The 13,676-nt window shown below is 41.8% G+C and overlaps 1 protein-coding gene across 13 annotated transcripts in view; it reads left to right on the forward strand.

The window, feature by feature from the left end:
* Positions 1-13,676, forward strand: part of COBL (cordon-bleu WH2 repeat protein) — a 334,912-nt gene that overhangs the window by 179,380 nt on the left and 141,856 nt on the right. For all 13 annotated transcript variants that reach the window (XM_043540443.1, XM_037889941.2, XM_037889936.2 and 10 more), the window contains 3 exons: positions 3,219-3,426; positions 4,626-4,854; positions 12,077-12,171. In XM_043540443.1, coding sequence (XP_043396378.1) covers positions 3,219-3,426; positions 4,626-4,854; positions 12,077-12,171 — 532 coding nt within the window. The remainder of the gene's footprint in view (positions 1-3,218; positions 3,427-4,625; positions 4,855-12,076; positions 12,172-13,676) is intronic.

Below are 13,676 nucleotides of genomic sequence, written 5' to 3' on the forward strand. Positions count from 1 at the left end.
ACCTGCTTCACCCAATCATGGTCAGAATGGAGCACCAGGCATCCAGGGGACAAGGTGAAGAGGTAAAGATGGAGGAAGCCCCTTTTGGCCATTCTAGAAGTGACAGTAACAAGCTCCCGAGAAAGCACCAAGGCCCAGATGATGGGGAAGAAGGGTCAGCCTACTTCTGAGTCTTAAGGCACTAGGCAGGTGGGAATAAATAAAGAGGAAATAGGGAAGAACCGTGTCACATGGATGCTATTACTTGGAAAGGATTTACCAATACTTTAAAGCAGTGGGGAGCAAATAAGGGGAATCCCTTTCCCTTCATGGTAAGGAAATGTTTCTTCAGGGTCTCCTGGGACAGGCAAAAAGAGCACATTCCGATTCAATCTTGTGTCATGGAAATTCAGTGCAAGCCGTTCCTTTCTCAGAAGCATGGCCTAAAGATATCCTTAAAATTCACTTTTCAACAAAGTCCAGCAAGATGGCCCAAATCCAGGTTATAGCAGGGAACAAATAAGAAACCACTGGCTCTAGCGCACGTAATCCATTCTATTCACCATGAAAGGAAGTTGAACTTCTGCTTTCCAGGAGTCCTCTGTCCTGACCAGACCCCATAACCTCTCATGGTTTCCTCTTAATGAGCCCCAAACTACTTAAGGGGCCCAGCTGTCAGCTCCTCCCCATAAGCCTGGCACTTATGACAGTCTGTGAGAGAGAGAGAGAGACTTTTCCTTTAAACCCAAAGGAGGAGCTTGAACCCTTTACTGTCCAGCCAAAAGCAAGATACACATATCCCATCCTGCATCCCTAATGAGAGAGCTCCAGAAGAGAGTGGAACATCTAAATGGCTGAGGGCAACCCTGACATAGTATTCTGCGAGCAGTGTGCACTTCTTCGCTTCCACAGCATTTACAACTCCAGCAGGAAGAAGCAAGAGCTAGAAGAGCTGGTTTTCAACATGAGCCAAAGAGAGACTTCTCCAAAATCAAGATAACTGCCTGAAGGCCAACAATGAAGTGAGGTAGGAATCAGTCCACAAGCTACCAATCACAACCAGAAAATAGTGTTTTGAACTTTCACATCCATACAAACAGTATAGTGCCAGCCCTCTCTGTGGATGGTAAGTGAGGTATACATTGTGGATCCTATTTACAGCAAATAAAGAGCTCACTACACCCCTTGTATATTGAAGTACATTGTAGAAAGTGCATTTCCAGTGATAGTGAATCTCTGCTTCTGGTGAAGTTCTATAGAAAAAAATAACTTTAGTACAAAGGGCTTCCACTTCATTTAGCTTGACTTCTTATCTCTCTGGAAACTTGAGTCTATAAGGGAATCTATTCATTCTGCATTTAGTCCACAGACTTCTTTTAGTTCTGTTTTTATTCTGCTGATATTTTGGGGAAACGTTTCAAGTTTCCGTTTTGATAAAATTGCTCTTTGAAGTTGTTCTAACAGTTTTTATCTTTCAATCTGTGGGCTCCTAAATAGTACAGTTGAAGCTTGGGGATGTTTTCCGTGGCAGTTTTGAGTATTTATAAGCAGGATGAAACAGGATTGGGCGTTGCAGATCTCATTTGAAATACTTACTGTATGTAGTTCCCATCTCCTCTGTACTCAGCAGTTGCTGGAGAATCAGCTTTCTTTTCTCTCTGCTGGGGTTGAATTCATCTCAAATGATTGACCATAATTTGCCTTTTTCATATCATCTGTATGAAGTCTACTACTTTGTTGGAAATATGATTGCTGCTAGAAAAGTGCTGATGAACACAATGCATGGTTTAATGAGATACCACAGCATGAGTATTATAGTTGTGTTCTGGAACTGCAATAATTCAGTGCATGAAGGTCAGTATTTTTTTCAACCTCTATGCTAATTTTTTTTTTTGAATGAAATAGCTTGCGTGTTTTAAGATGGCATTTTGGTTGTTAGCCAAACTTGTGTGAATTACTGCTATGCTACGTGTTGCAGAAACACATAATCTTATTTAAATAAAGATGTCTAGTAGAATATAGAATTCATAATGAGGTGTTACAAATTTAAGTTCTTCCAGATTGTTCTGTTCTCTGAAACAGCAGCAATAAGGCAGAGAAAAACAGCATATGCAAATTCTATTTTAAAAGAGAGCTACTTACCACTGTCTATACACAAAGAGGCAAACTGATATCTATATCGCGATGGATAGATATACAGCCTCAACCTTAACTATGGATGTTCACTGCTGCACACATGTGTATGTGGGAATGTGCAGTAGTTCTGTACACGTGCGTGCATATTTCAGTGGATTTGTATACTGCTACATTTGGATGGAGAAATGGTTTCTAAATATAATTATAAGTGCTTGAAAATGTGAAATAGTGCACACATATTAGACAATGGAACTTCCAAATGTACTTTCATATAGATGTACTGCGCAAGGGAGCACAGCTATCTAAAGTGCCTGGTTTTCCTGAAGTGTTTCCCCTCATCATAAAACCACCATGGTTAGATCGTCAGTCTTCTTATTCCCCCCAGTAGTGTTCCTCTTTCATCTATGATCTGATTTTTCAAATTTCCCAGGCTTGTCCATTTTGCACCTGAGAATGCACTTGGAGCCTGTAACAGACGTTAGAAGAGCAGCTTCTCAGGCTGTGTCTTGGCTCCTACGTCAAGGTTGCTGCTCCCTATGTCCAGTGCATCCTGGTAGGGAAGTGGGACTCAATCCCTAACTCCTTTGTCTCACTGGAGAGAGGATTCCTAAACCGCTCCATGCCTGACTTTTTGGAGCTGCCAAAGCCGTTCTTGCAAATTCCCCAGCGACTCCATTAAGTGCCTGCTCCTGGTTGTGCTTGTGAATTAATGGTGTAGTTAAAGGTGCATAGTGGAAATATGCCTGTTCCTCCAGATGGTGCTGCATCTATGTAGTTTTTCTTCTTTCTTTCTCACTGAAAAACATCACCCATGGAGATTGCAGGTCCCAGATCGAAGCGCTCCTTTTTTAGCTGACTGACCAGGATGCTCCCAGCAGTGTGGAGCATTGTATACTGGGACATGTAATCTCTGTGTTCTTCAAGCCCATAGTGAGGATGAAGGCCACTGGATTGTAGAACTTTACGGGGGCATTTAGCAGACAAGGTGCACTCTGCCTACCCTTGGTTTATGCTATGAGTACTATTGGATTAGTTCTGGTATTCTGGTGTCTAACAATGTGTAGTTAATCAAAGGCTACAGAGCGTCTTTTTTTTCTTTGCAGTAAAGCCATGATGGATCTGTTGGTGGATTTGTGCAGCCGGTACCACTTGAATCCAGTTCACCATACTCTTGAGCTGAAGGCTTGTGGGATGCAACCTTTGAGTTATAAGCCTAATACTTTGGTTGGGGCACTGGATGTACAGACAGTACTTCTGAAGGAGAAAGTTCCTGAAGGGAAGACAAAACGACCTCCACCTAGGATCCCTGAGGTCAGTACTGCCTGCTGTGAGAACAACGCTATGGGACCATCATTATAGTAGTATATCTTCAAGCAGCGATGCTGATACTCCCTGTTCCACCCACTTTTGTTTTTTTTATCTTTAAATCAGGATGGGGGAGGCTTGTGTACAGACTGATGCAGTCATCTGTTAAACTGGTAAAGTTACTATTACTCACTCTGGATACTAGCATTCTGTTGTCGTAATAAGGTTAAATATAGTATTTAGGGCAGATTAAATCATTATGACAGACTCTGAAAGGACATTTATGAAATAAAGTTTTTAAACTGAAAATAATCCCTAAAGTGAATTTTAAGATGTTTCACCTGTTTCCTTTATGTAGTGACTTTGCACATACAGTAAGTATATTGTATAAGTAACCTTCTTGATAAAGAACGACCACGAACCTTAAACTAAATGGAAAGTTTCACCATCTGGGAGAGATTTGGAGCCAACCGTCTTCCAAAGACTTATTTTTTCTCTGAAATATGAACATTAATGGGAATCAGTGCATCTGATCGCATTAAAATATCACAGAGGGAGCTACTTATGCACACTGAAAAATGACATTGTTTTAAATAAGCAGCGCTCTGGCCACAGCTCCTTTCCCCTGCCCACGTATCCTATATAGGCACTATGTGCAGGGGCGTGGTGTAAAAGCTGGTTTTCTCCAACTGGAGAATCCTTACTTGGCAAGATCTCTTGGATTTATGACCCCTTTGGGCAGGTGTATCAGTGCAAAGGGGCCTTAGTGTAACCCAGAATATGGGCCAAAATTTCTTACCCCTTTGCTCCTTGAATTAAAATCTTTATTTGCCAGTATCTGGTTTTGGAACAGATTTTTTTCCCCTCCCATTTGATTAACTTTGCTTTTCACTCTTCCTCCAGGTATTTTACTGTCTATGCTTTGAATGTCATTCAAATGTGGTGGTGCTTATTTACAGTAGGATTCCTAATGCATGACTGCCTCTGAGTTTGCTCTTATACACCAGTCCTTGTGAATCACTCCTTGGAGATTTTTTTAAGATCTTGTCCAATAGCATGTGGGTCACTAAGTTTACACCGGAAGGATCAAGGCAAAACAAAGTCTTCAGTACCTGCTCTGTGTCACTGTAAAGCATGTAGGGGATCGGTGTTGAGACACCCACATAAAGCCTGACAGTGTCTGTCTGTTTCCTTTGCTTTCTCAGAAATCCATGAGGTTGGTAGTGAATTACCTGAAGACACACAAGACTGTGGTTCGAGTTAGTCCTGAGGTGCCTCTGCATACCATAATCCCAGCCATTTGTGAAAAATGCGAGGTCAGTCCAGAGCAGGTCGTCCTCCTGAGGGACAATATCACTGGGGAAGAGCTGGAACTTACAAAGTCCTTGGACGAGTTAGGGATAAAGGAACTGTATGCTTGGGACAGGAAAAGAGGTGAGTCTAGATTAACTGCATCTGCTATGGCTCTAGTGATCTACCAACGATTACACATGATCAGTATTTACATCTTCGTTGCTTTAAAACCAGACTTAAATAGAAGGGTGACATTCATGTCAGCTTTACAGAGCTACTCATGTTTTATAATCAAGGCCAGTAGCAACAGCAAGGATAACAGTGCATTCAGCTGCCATCCAGGAGTCCCCAGAATGTAAATAGCGTGACTTGTTCCCAGGCATCATGCCAGTAGAGGCTAACAGCTGTGAAAGAGATGATTGGCTCAGTCTAAACACAAAGGGAGGAGCCTCGTTGCCCCTGAGGGCTGCTGCCAAAAGGGGCACACAGGGCACTGGTGCCGTATCCAGACAAAGCTGCTCATCCACCTGTGCTGTGACACAGAGAACGAGGGAGAGCTAACGTGCCACCATCATGGCAGCTGATAGAAATGAGAGGAACAGAAATAGACCAGGGCTTATGAGAAAAAATTGCTGCTAAATGCCAAAGCAATTCCTCCTATGAACAAAGCTATGTGCTGTTAATGAAGAGGCACCCGATGAGGTATTTTTATTTAAAATAATGTTCTTTTGTGTTTTTCTCCTCCTCTAAACAATATTCTAATGCCACCTATCTGGACTTCAGTTTGGTCAGACAGCTCTTTGATCCAGAGAGCATAGATATTAAATGTGCTTTAGACATCCTAGGCTGCCACTGCCGAGTGCTGGGTTTTTTTTTACTAACAAAAAGTGATCTTCATTTAAAAAATAAGTCTTTTATTTTTCTTTCACTGAGTAGTTCTTCCAACAGAGCTGATGTCATTGTTTATTGTTTAGAAAATGTTGCCACCACATATGGTGCTAGACAGGCTTATTTTTTATTTATACAGTCATTTATTTATGTTGGTGTTGGGTCTCTTCTTTCAAACCTGTCTGTTAAATGACAGCTTTACACTGGAATGATCTACATTTCAATGAGTTTAGGCTTTTAAGTAAACTAAGTATCTCCTTTCCCTTTGAAATGGTGAGAGGCTCAAAAAAGACACCCACAAATTAAAGTGCCACAACTCAAATGCTACTTCTCTTCTATTTAGACATATTTACAGTGAAACACTTTGGAGCAACATGTTAAGCATACAGAGTGTTTGTCCTTATAACATGGCATATTTCAGAGACCTCTCGCTAGAATAATGAGTCTGGGCCTTCTTAAAACATTTTTCTTTTAATTTAATATTTGGACCAGAAAAATAGCAAAGTGCATTGGGTACAATATTGGCCCTAATCAGGTTCACATTTTGGTACCCATGCAGAGCCCTACTGAACTCCATGTTAGCAGACCCAATTGCAGGATTTGAACCATAGGAGCAGACTGTAATATTACAAATCTTACTTATTGCATAGGTGATTGATACAAGAAATTAACTTCTGTTTCTCAGTTAACCATTACATTAGAACGATATTACATCTGATCCCAAAAATGTATTTCTGCAGGATTCATTCTTTTCTGTTATTTTTTCATATCTATCTGCCTGTGTGTCAGTCCTGAGTAATAAAAAGAAATAATTTTAGTGGAGTTTCCCCAGGGTGATCCTGCAAATACAATATTTCTCCCAAGGTTTTGCTGGTATCAAGATTTTCCGTACCCTGCAGTCATTACAGAGGGAAAATTCTCATTAAATTCAGTGGCAGTAACCCATTCATCTGGGCCCCAGAATAGGGCCCCATGTCAATTATCAGGTGGACAAAATGGATTGTTCCAACATCTTATCTCATTAGCAGAAGCGCCCCTATAGCCCTAAATATGGTATTGGATGTGCTCAAAACACAGACTGTGTGTAAGAGCAAATTCTAGTTGAGTGACTCCTCACTTGAGGCACCAACACTTCGTTCTAAAGTTCTATTAAGTCTTTTGTTAAAAGAGAAACTCTGCTTTCACCTGGTTACATAATTTCTCTTAGAAGTTAAAGCAGTTTCAATAAAGATTAAGAATTAGAACAACAAATCTCTCTACTCAGGTAAGTGCAATGTTGCTTCTAACAGCAGCCTTGCATGTCCAGTTTCAGGGAAAAAAACCCACCTTTCTTTATGGTGTTTCTGAAGACCAAATATTAAGGGTAATGGATAGTATCTGTGGTTTACCGGGTCATGTGTCAGAAAGTTAATGTGGTTTTTCTTGTCCTTTCATTGCCTGCTTTTTCCAGTTCTTCCATCAAAAACTCAGTCTGAACCTTCTCTGAACTATAGAGGTACTGTACAACAATGCTTGGGGAAAATCAGTTTCCCCTTCAGGTTGTCTTTTTAGCATGGCTTTGGTAGCATAACAAAATTGCAAGGTCATGGCATAAAATACTACAGGGAACAGAGTTGTTTACATTGTCTGTTTTATATCATAGACAGTGATTATTTTCAGTGCAGATGGACTGCTTCACTTGCCTGCATTTCTGGCCAAAGTGGCGGGAGGGAAAATACATTGGTCATGGAATCGTTTCCATTAAAATGTCAATATTTTAAAACCTTATCACATACTGATGCATGGAATCCTGGTAGATGCCTATAATCTAAAATGTGATTATCTGAATTCAGATCATCTTAAATTCTGCTTTGTCTCATGATTTCAAAATTCACATATGAGCAAAATGAGAATGTTTTGATTGCCCCAGAGGCATTTAACTACTTGGGGTTTACCTGTACCTTAGTTTTGAACTGGAAAAAACAGATGCTGAGATACCCATGTGTGTGATGATTGTGGATAAAGAATGACATTTTAATTGAGACCACTGTATTAGGGGATGTGTGACGGGTTCCCCCCAGGGTGCCACTTGGAACTGGAGTACCACTGAGGCCCCTGACCCACCAAGGGGTCCCATGTGGGCTCCCTCTCACACCATATTGCTGTGACAAGCTACAAAGTCTTCCAGCCTGCACTTTCACCAGCGTACTTACAGGTAGGGACACACCCAGCTGCAGTTAGAAACAGGCTCTCTGACCAGCCCCTGCATGGGAAAGCTACTCCCAGCTCCTCAGGCACGTACCCCCTCTGGAGTATAAACCCAAAATTATTCCATCTTGCGTTGCACAGGGAACTGTTCAGCGTAAGCTCATTAAATTTGCCCCTTCCTTCAATGTGTAGAGGAATATGCAACAGCCTTTTGCCCCATGTTATGATTCCCACACACTGGTTTAGATAAAGCAAAAAACAAGTTTATTTACTACAAAAGATAGATTTTAAGTGATTATAAGGGATAGAAAGCAGATCAAAGCAGATTACCTAGCAAATAAACAAAAAACGCAAACTAAACTTAATATACTAAATAGATTGGTTATAAATAGCAGATTTTCACCCTAAGAGATGATACAAGTAGGCTGCAGATTCTTAAGGGGCAAGCTGCACATGCTTACAGCTTGGAATCCCCAGGTATTCCATTCACAGGCTAAAAATCCCTTTAGTCTGGATCCAGCACTTCCCCCAGTTCAGTCTTTGTTCCTCAGGTGTTTCCAGGAGTCTCCTTGGGTGGGGAGTGAAGCACACCAGATGATGTCACTTCCCGCCTTATATAGCTTTTGCATATGGCGGGAACCCCTAGTTTCAAAGCTTGGCTCCCAGACTGGTCTGTGGAAAAACACTAACATCCCAAGATGGAGTCTAGAGCAGTGGTTCCCCAACTTGTTCCGCTGCTTGTGCAGGGAAAGCCCCTGGCGGGCCGGGCCGGTTTGTTTACCTGCCGGGTCCGCAGGTTCGGCCGATCGCGGTTCCCAGTGGTCACGGTTCGCTGCTCCAGGCCAATGGGAGCTGCTGGAAGTGGTGCGGGCCGAGGGACATACTGGCCGCCGCTGCCAGCAGCTCCCATTGGCCTGGAGCAGCGAACTGTGGCCACTGGGAGCCGTGATCTGCCGAACGTGCAGATGCGGCACGTAAACAAACCAGCCCGGCCCACCAGGGGCTTTCCCTGCACAAGCAGAGGAACAAGTTTGGGAACCACTGGTCTAGAGACATGTGGTCACATCACATCTTTGTAGAGTCATAGCAACAATTAGTCAGAGGCTGTCTGTAGCGTTTTCAAGAATGCTCCCCAGGTGGGAGATAAGCTTCTCCTAAGGCCTATTGTTTTTTCTTAATGCCCCATTGCCTTGAATAGGCCCTTCCATACCCATCTATCTAGACTACAAGCATCTTGTCTAATGGGCGTTACCCAGGTGCAACTACATTTGAAATATAGATATATAGTCAATATTCCTAACTTCAGATACCAAATGATACATGCATACAAATAGGATAATCATATTCAGCAAATCATAACATTTTCAGTGACATCTCACATGATTTATCTTGCATAAAATGCATTATAATTATGTCATAATCATATCATAATAATATCACTCTGAAGAATATGGGGTGCAGTGTCACAGGATGTCTATATTGCAATCACTGGGTATGACTGAAGCTTTTGTAGACATACCCGTAGACATCATTGTGATTGTGAGCTTTTCCAGTACGTGTTTTTGCTTGAAAAATGCATGCCAACTTTTTTTTTACAACACCCCTGGGGAAAAGATTTGAAACCAAAACACTTTCAGCAATTGGTTCCTAAACTGTGCCTGCAAAATATGTGTGCAAACATGTACATACTTGGACATTTACCCAGTTAATGTGCGTATGGCTGTTTGGTTTACACAAATGTGAATGTTGACACAACAGGTGCAGGCACTCATTTTGCAAGTGCATCTAAAATTGCCCAGCTTAGAAAAATAGTCCTCAGTGTTCTTTTGTGTTTCTGTACATGATTCAGAAACAAAAAGTGGGGGTTATTTTCAAATTTCATGAAGAAAATTATAAGCACCGTGTTCTGATTCATACTGAGGACCTTGTGTGAAATCCTGGCCCCATTGAAATCAGTAGCAAAACTGTTGGCTTCAATGGGGCCATGATTTCATCCCTTGACTTCAGCGTTCTCTGTCCTTACTTGCATTGTCCTCGTATTCAGAGAGTGTAGTATCAGTCATGATCTTCCATATGGACTTAAGAGGAACATTTTGCCCTGAATTCTTTGTTGATGTGAAATAATATACACAATGTCTGAAATCCCATCTCTGTGTAAAATTTTAAAGGAATTTATAATAAAGATGTTGACAGTCTGTAAATTCACCATAGAAATTACATACTTTGGAAAGCTGATCCATGTGGGAGCACCTGGGTACACCCACACAGGAATTCCATTGAAGTCAAGAGGACTTCTCATGGATGCAGAGATCTGCCTGTGCACATGTGATTGCAGGACTGGGACTATAGTGTGTCTTCAGTGCAGATGTTCCTTAATAAACATGTATTTCCCTTTTAACTTTTGGGGCCAATAGCTCCCATGGGTTTGCCTACAGCTCCCATTAACTCCACTTGACGTTCAGTCTTTACTTTTAAGTATTAAGGGATGGCTTGTGAAGCCCGTATTCACAGTGAATCGCAGTCTAGCCCTAAGCATGGGGATAGCAATTTCAGACCAATGAGTGCAGGCAATGCTTAGTAGCCATACAGGAAGATATTGGTTAGTTTATTGATGGTATTTTTGTTGAGCTGGAGGGGCATTTTCTTCTTCAATAAGGATGGTGTGTGGTTCTGTTTTTAATCTGTTCATCATATTTACTCTTCTACTATGCTTTGATCTGCTGTATGCACTTAACACCTTCTAACAAAAATGTGATACTTTGTATGACATGCAAAAAGTTTTACAAGTCTCCTTTGTGAAATGTATCATTTCACGGTTAAAAAAATAATTTAAGGTCATTTTGCTTATTTTTCATGTTACAAAACAAAGCAAATATTTTTTAACTTGTGAATTTACTCCGTTCGTTAAAACTTCCTCCGACATCAAGAACATTACAACTTGCCAAGAGATAGAGGGCGGCATTTAGGGCCTGATCAATTGCCCATTAAAGTCAATGGGAGAACAACTGCACTGGTTTCAGCGAGCATTGGATCAGGCCTTTAAGGTGGCAGAGCAAATGGCTGAGGGGTGGGGAACTATCATTTATGAGAGCTGGGTGGTCAGAGTTGTTCAACTGGTGTACTGAATTCAGCTTCTTGATGTCAGAATGGCCTTTCCTACTGGCTGCTGGCCATGTAATGCAGGGTCGCATCATGCTGTTCATTATACTGCCAGTGAGACAGATGAGTATAGAGCAGTGACTTTTGGGATGTGCAATTCCCTAGTCAGCTCAAGGCTGATTTCTGTATCTAAGACACAGCAGTCTGGAAGATACGGACTCTCTGGGCTGTGTTTGGCTCATGGGCCACACCTATATCACCTTTCCCCTAAAACATTCATAGAAATACCAAGAAAGCGGTTATTAAGTGGCACTACTAGTGTGAGTAAAGGTTGCAAGATCATTCTCTAAAGAGCTACCACTTCTACAGGAAGGTTCAATTTCCTCTTATACAGCTTGATCCATAACCCTCTGATATCTATGGGAGTCTTTCCATTGGCTTCTGATGGGTTTGAACCATGCCCATGGGTTGTTAAAAATCTATAATCACTTTTTTAAAGGAGCATCGTTGAGAATGTGGGGGGAGGGTTGACTCCTAATATGTACTTTAAAAGCATTTTCAAAGGCTAAGGCCTGGTCTACACTAGGAATATTAGGTTGAGTTAACTATGTTGGTCCATGGTGTGAAAAATCCACACCCCTGAGCGGTGTTTTTAAGCTGAAGTAAGTCTTCTGTTGACCTAGCTACTGCCTCTCAGGGAGGTGGATTACCTAATGAATAGGAAAACCCTATTCAGAGTAGGTAGTGTCTACACTGAAGTGCTACAGTGGTGCAGCTGCAACGGTACATCTGTGCCACCGTAGTGTTTTACAAGAACACAAGCCCTAAATTACTGTGGTAGTGTCTTAATGACAACTTCAGGACTGATCTTACAACCCCTTACTCCTGTGTGTAATGCATAATCCTGAGACTCAGGATTACAATGGGTCTCATCCAAAACCTGTTGAAGTCAGTGGAAAGACTCCCATTGGCTTCAGAGAGCTTTGGACCAGGCCCTAAATGAGAGAGGATCTGATCCAAGTGAGGATCCAGAATCTGTTATATTATTTCGCCTCATGATCACCCCTATGCACACACAACTTGTATTTCAGGGACTAAAGGGTTAACTTGGGATCATTGCTTTTAAAACTTTTGGGTTTGTAACTGTGCTTTTGGGAGTGTAAAAAATAACCCAATATAATTGTTTCAGAAACAAGTCAAAATTCTTCAATAAGCAACGATGCAACAGAAAAAGAAAAGAGAGGATTTCTGGGATTTTTCAAAGTTAATAAAAGAAGCAGCAAGGTAAGGGTTCTGCAAACCATTACCTATTTTATATCGTGCTAAAGAGAATTGTTTTCTTTCTAGCTTTATTTAGGGTGCCTTTTATATTTCTTCTTTCAAGGATTTGTTTATCCACAAATGTATAAACTACATTCAAGTACAATCATTTTGATCAACATGTCCATGGGCAGGAGTGAGCAATATTTAATGGCCATTCCTAAGAGGGTCTGAAAAGTGGAACACCATGTTTCAGATTACAGAAATAATCTCATGTGTAAAACCTCAATATCCAAAAATCCGATGTAATTCCCACAGGAATTATATTAATATCAAACTCTGATGCACTGACAGGCTGGAGAAGTTTTCCTTCTGGGAATAAAGTTAAAGGTGAGCTGGACAAGAATTTAAAAATGGGTTTATTTTGGTTTTGCTGAAGCCTGAAAGATGTGTTCCTCAATTTTAAAAGGCAGTTTTCCTACCTGCTAGGCTTTTTTACTTTAGAAAAATCAGAATTCTCAAATCCTGTTGTACCAGTTTTTGTAAAGGTCTTTCAGCCCTTAATTGAAGTAGTTGGGTGTGTTGAACTTTTAACAAAACACATTCTCATCTAAATGTTAGGCTTTTGAGCTCAATAGGCATTAACAATGACAAGCAGGTTCAAATAAGTCACTTCCACTCTCAGTAACTCAAGCCTGGTCTTCACTAGAAACTTAGGCCTGGTCTACACTATGGGGTTAGGTTGAATTTAGCCCCATTAGGTCGATTTAAAAATGACTGCGTCCAGACAACCAACCCCGTTCCATCGACCTAAAGGGCTCTTAAAATCAACCTGTACTCCTCCCCCATGAGGAGAGTAGCGCTAAAATCGAGTTTGCTGGGTCAAGTTTGGGGTAGTGCGGACGCAAAATTGATGGTATTGGCCTCCAGGAGCTATCCTAGAGTGTTCCATTGTGACTGCTCTGGAGAGCACTTTGAACTCCGATGCACTAGCCAGGTACACAGGAAAAGCCCCCGGAACTTTTGAATTTCATTTCCTGTTTGGTCAGCATGGCGAACTCAGCAGCACAGGTGACTGCAGTCCCCCCAGAATCGTACAGTGTAGAGTGTTTCTACGCTCCCCCTATCATCTCCGTCCCTGAGGTTATCGCAGATTAGAAGGCGAAAAAACACACTCATGATCACATGTTTTCCGAGTTCATTCAGTCCTCCCGCACTGATAGGGCACAGCTTAATGCATGGAGGCATTCAGTGGGCAGAGGCCAGGAAAGAATTAAGTGAGCGCAAAGAGCGAAGGCAGGATGCGATGCTGAGGCTAATGAGGGATCAAATGGACATGATGAAGTGTCTTTTGGAGCTGCAGGAAAACCTACAAGAGCACAGACCCCTGCTGCATCCACTGTATAATCGCCCACCCTCCTTCCCATGTTCCATAGGCTCCTCACCCAGATGCCCAAGAACGTGGGGCGGGGAGAGGCTCCGGGCACCCAGCCACTCCACTCCAGAGGATGGCCCAAGCAACAGAAGGC

The sequence above is a fragment of the Chelonia mydas genome, chromosome 2, assembly GCF_015237465.2.
Source record: "Chelonia mydas isolate rCheMyd1 chromosome 2, rCheMyd1.pri.v2, whole genome shotgun sequence".
In the NCBI taxonomy this organism is placed as follows: domain Eukaryota; kingdom Metazoa; phylum Chordata; order Testudines; family Cheloniidae; genus Chelonia; species Chelonia mydas.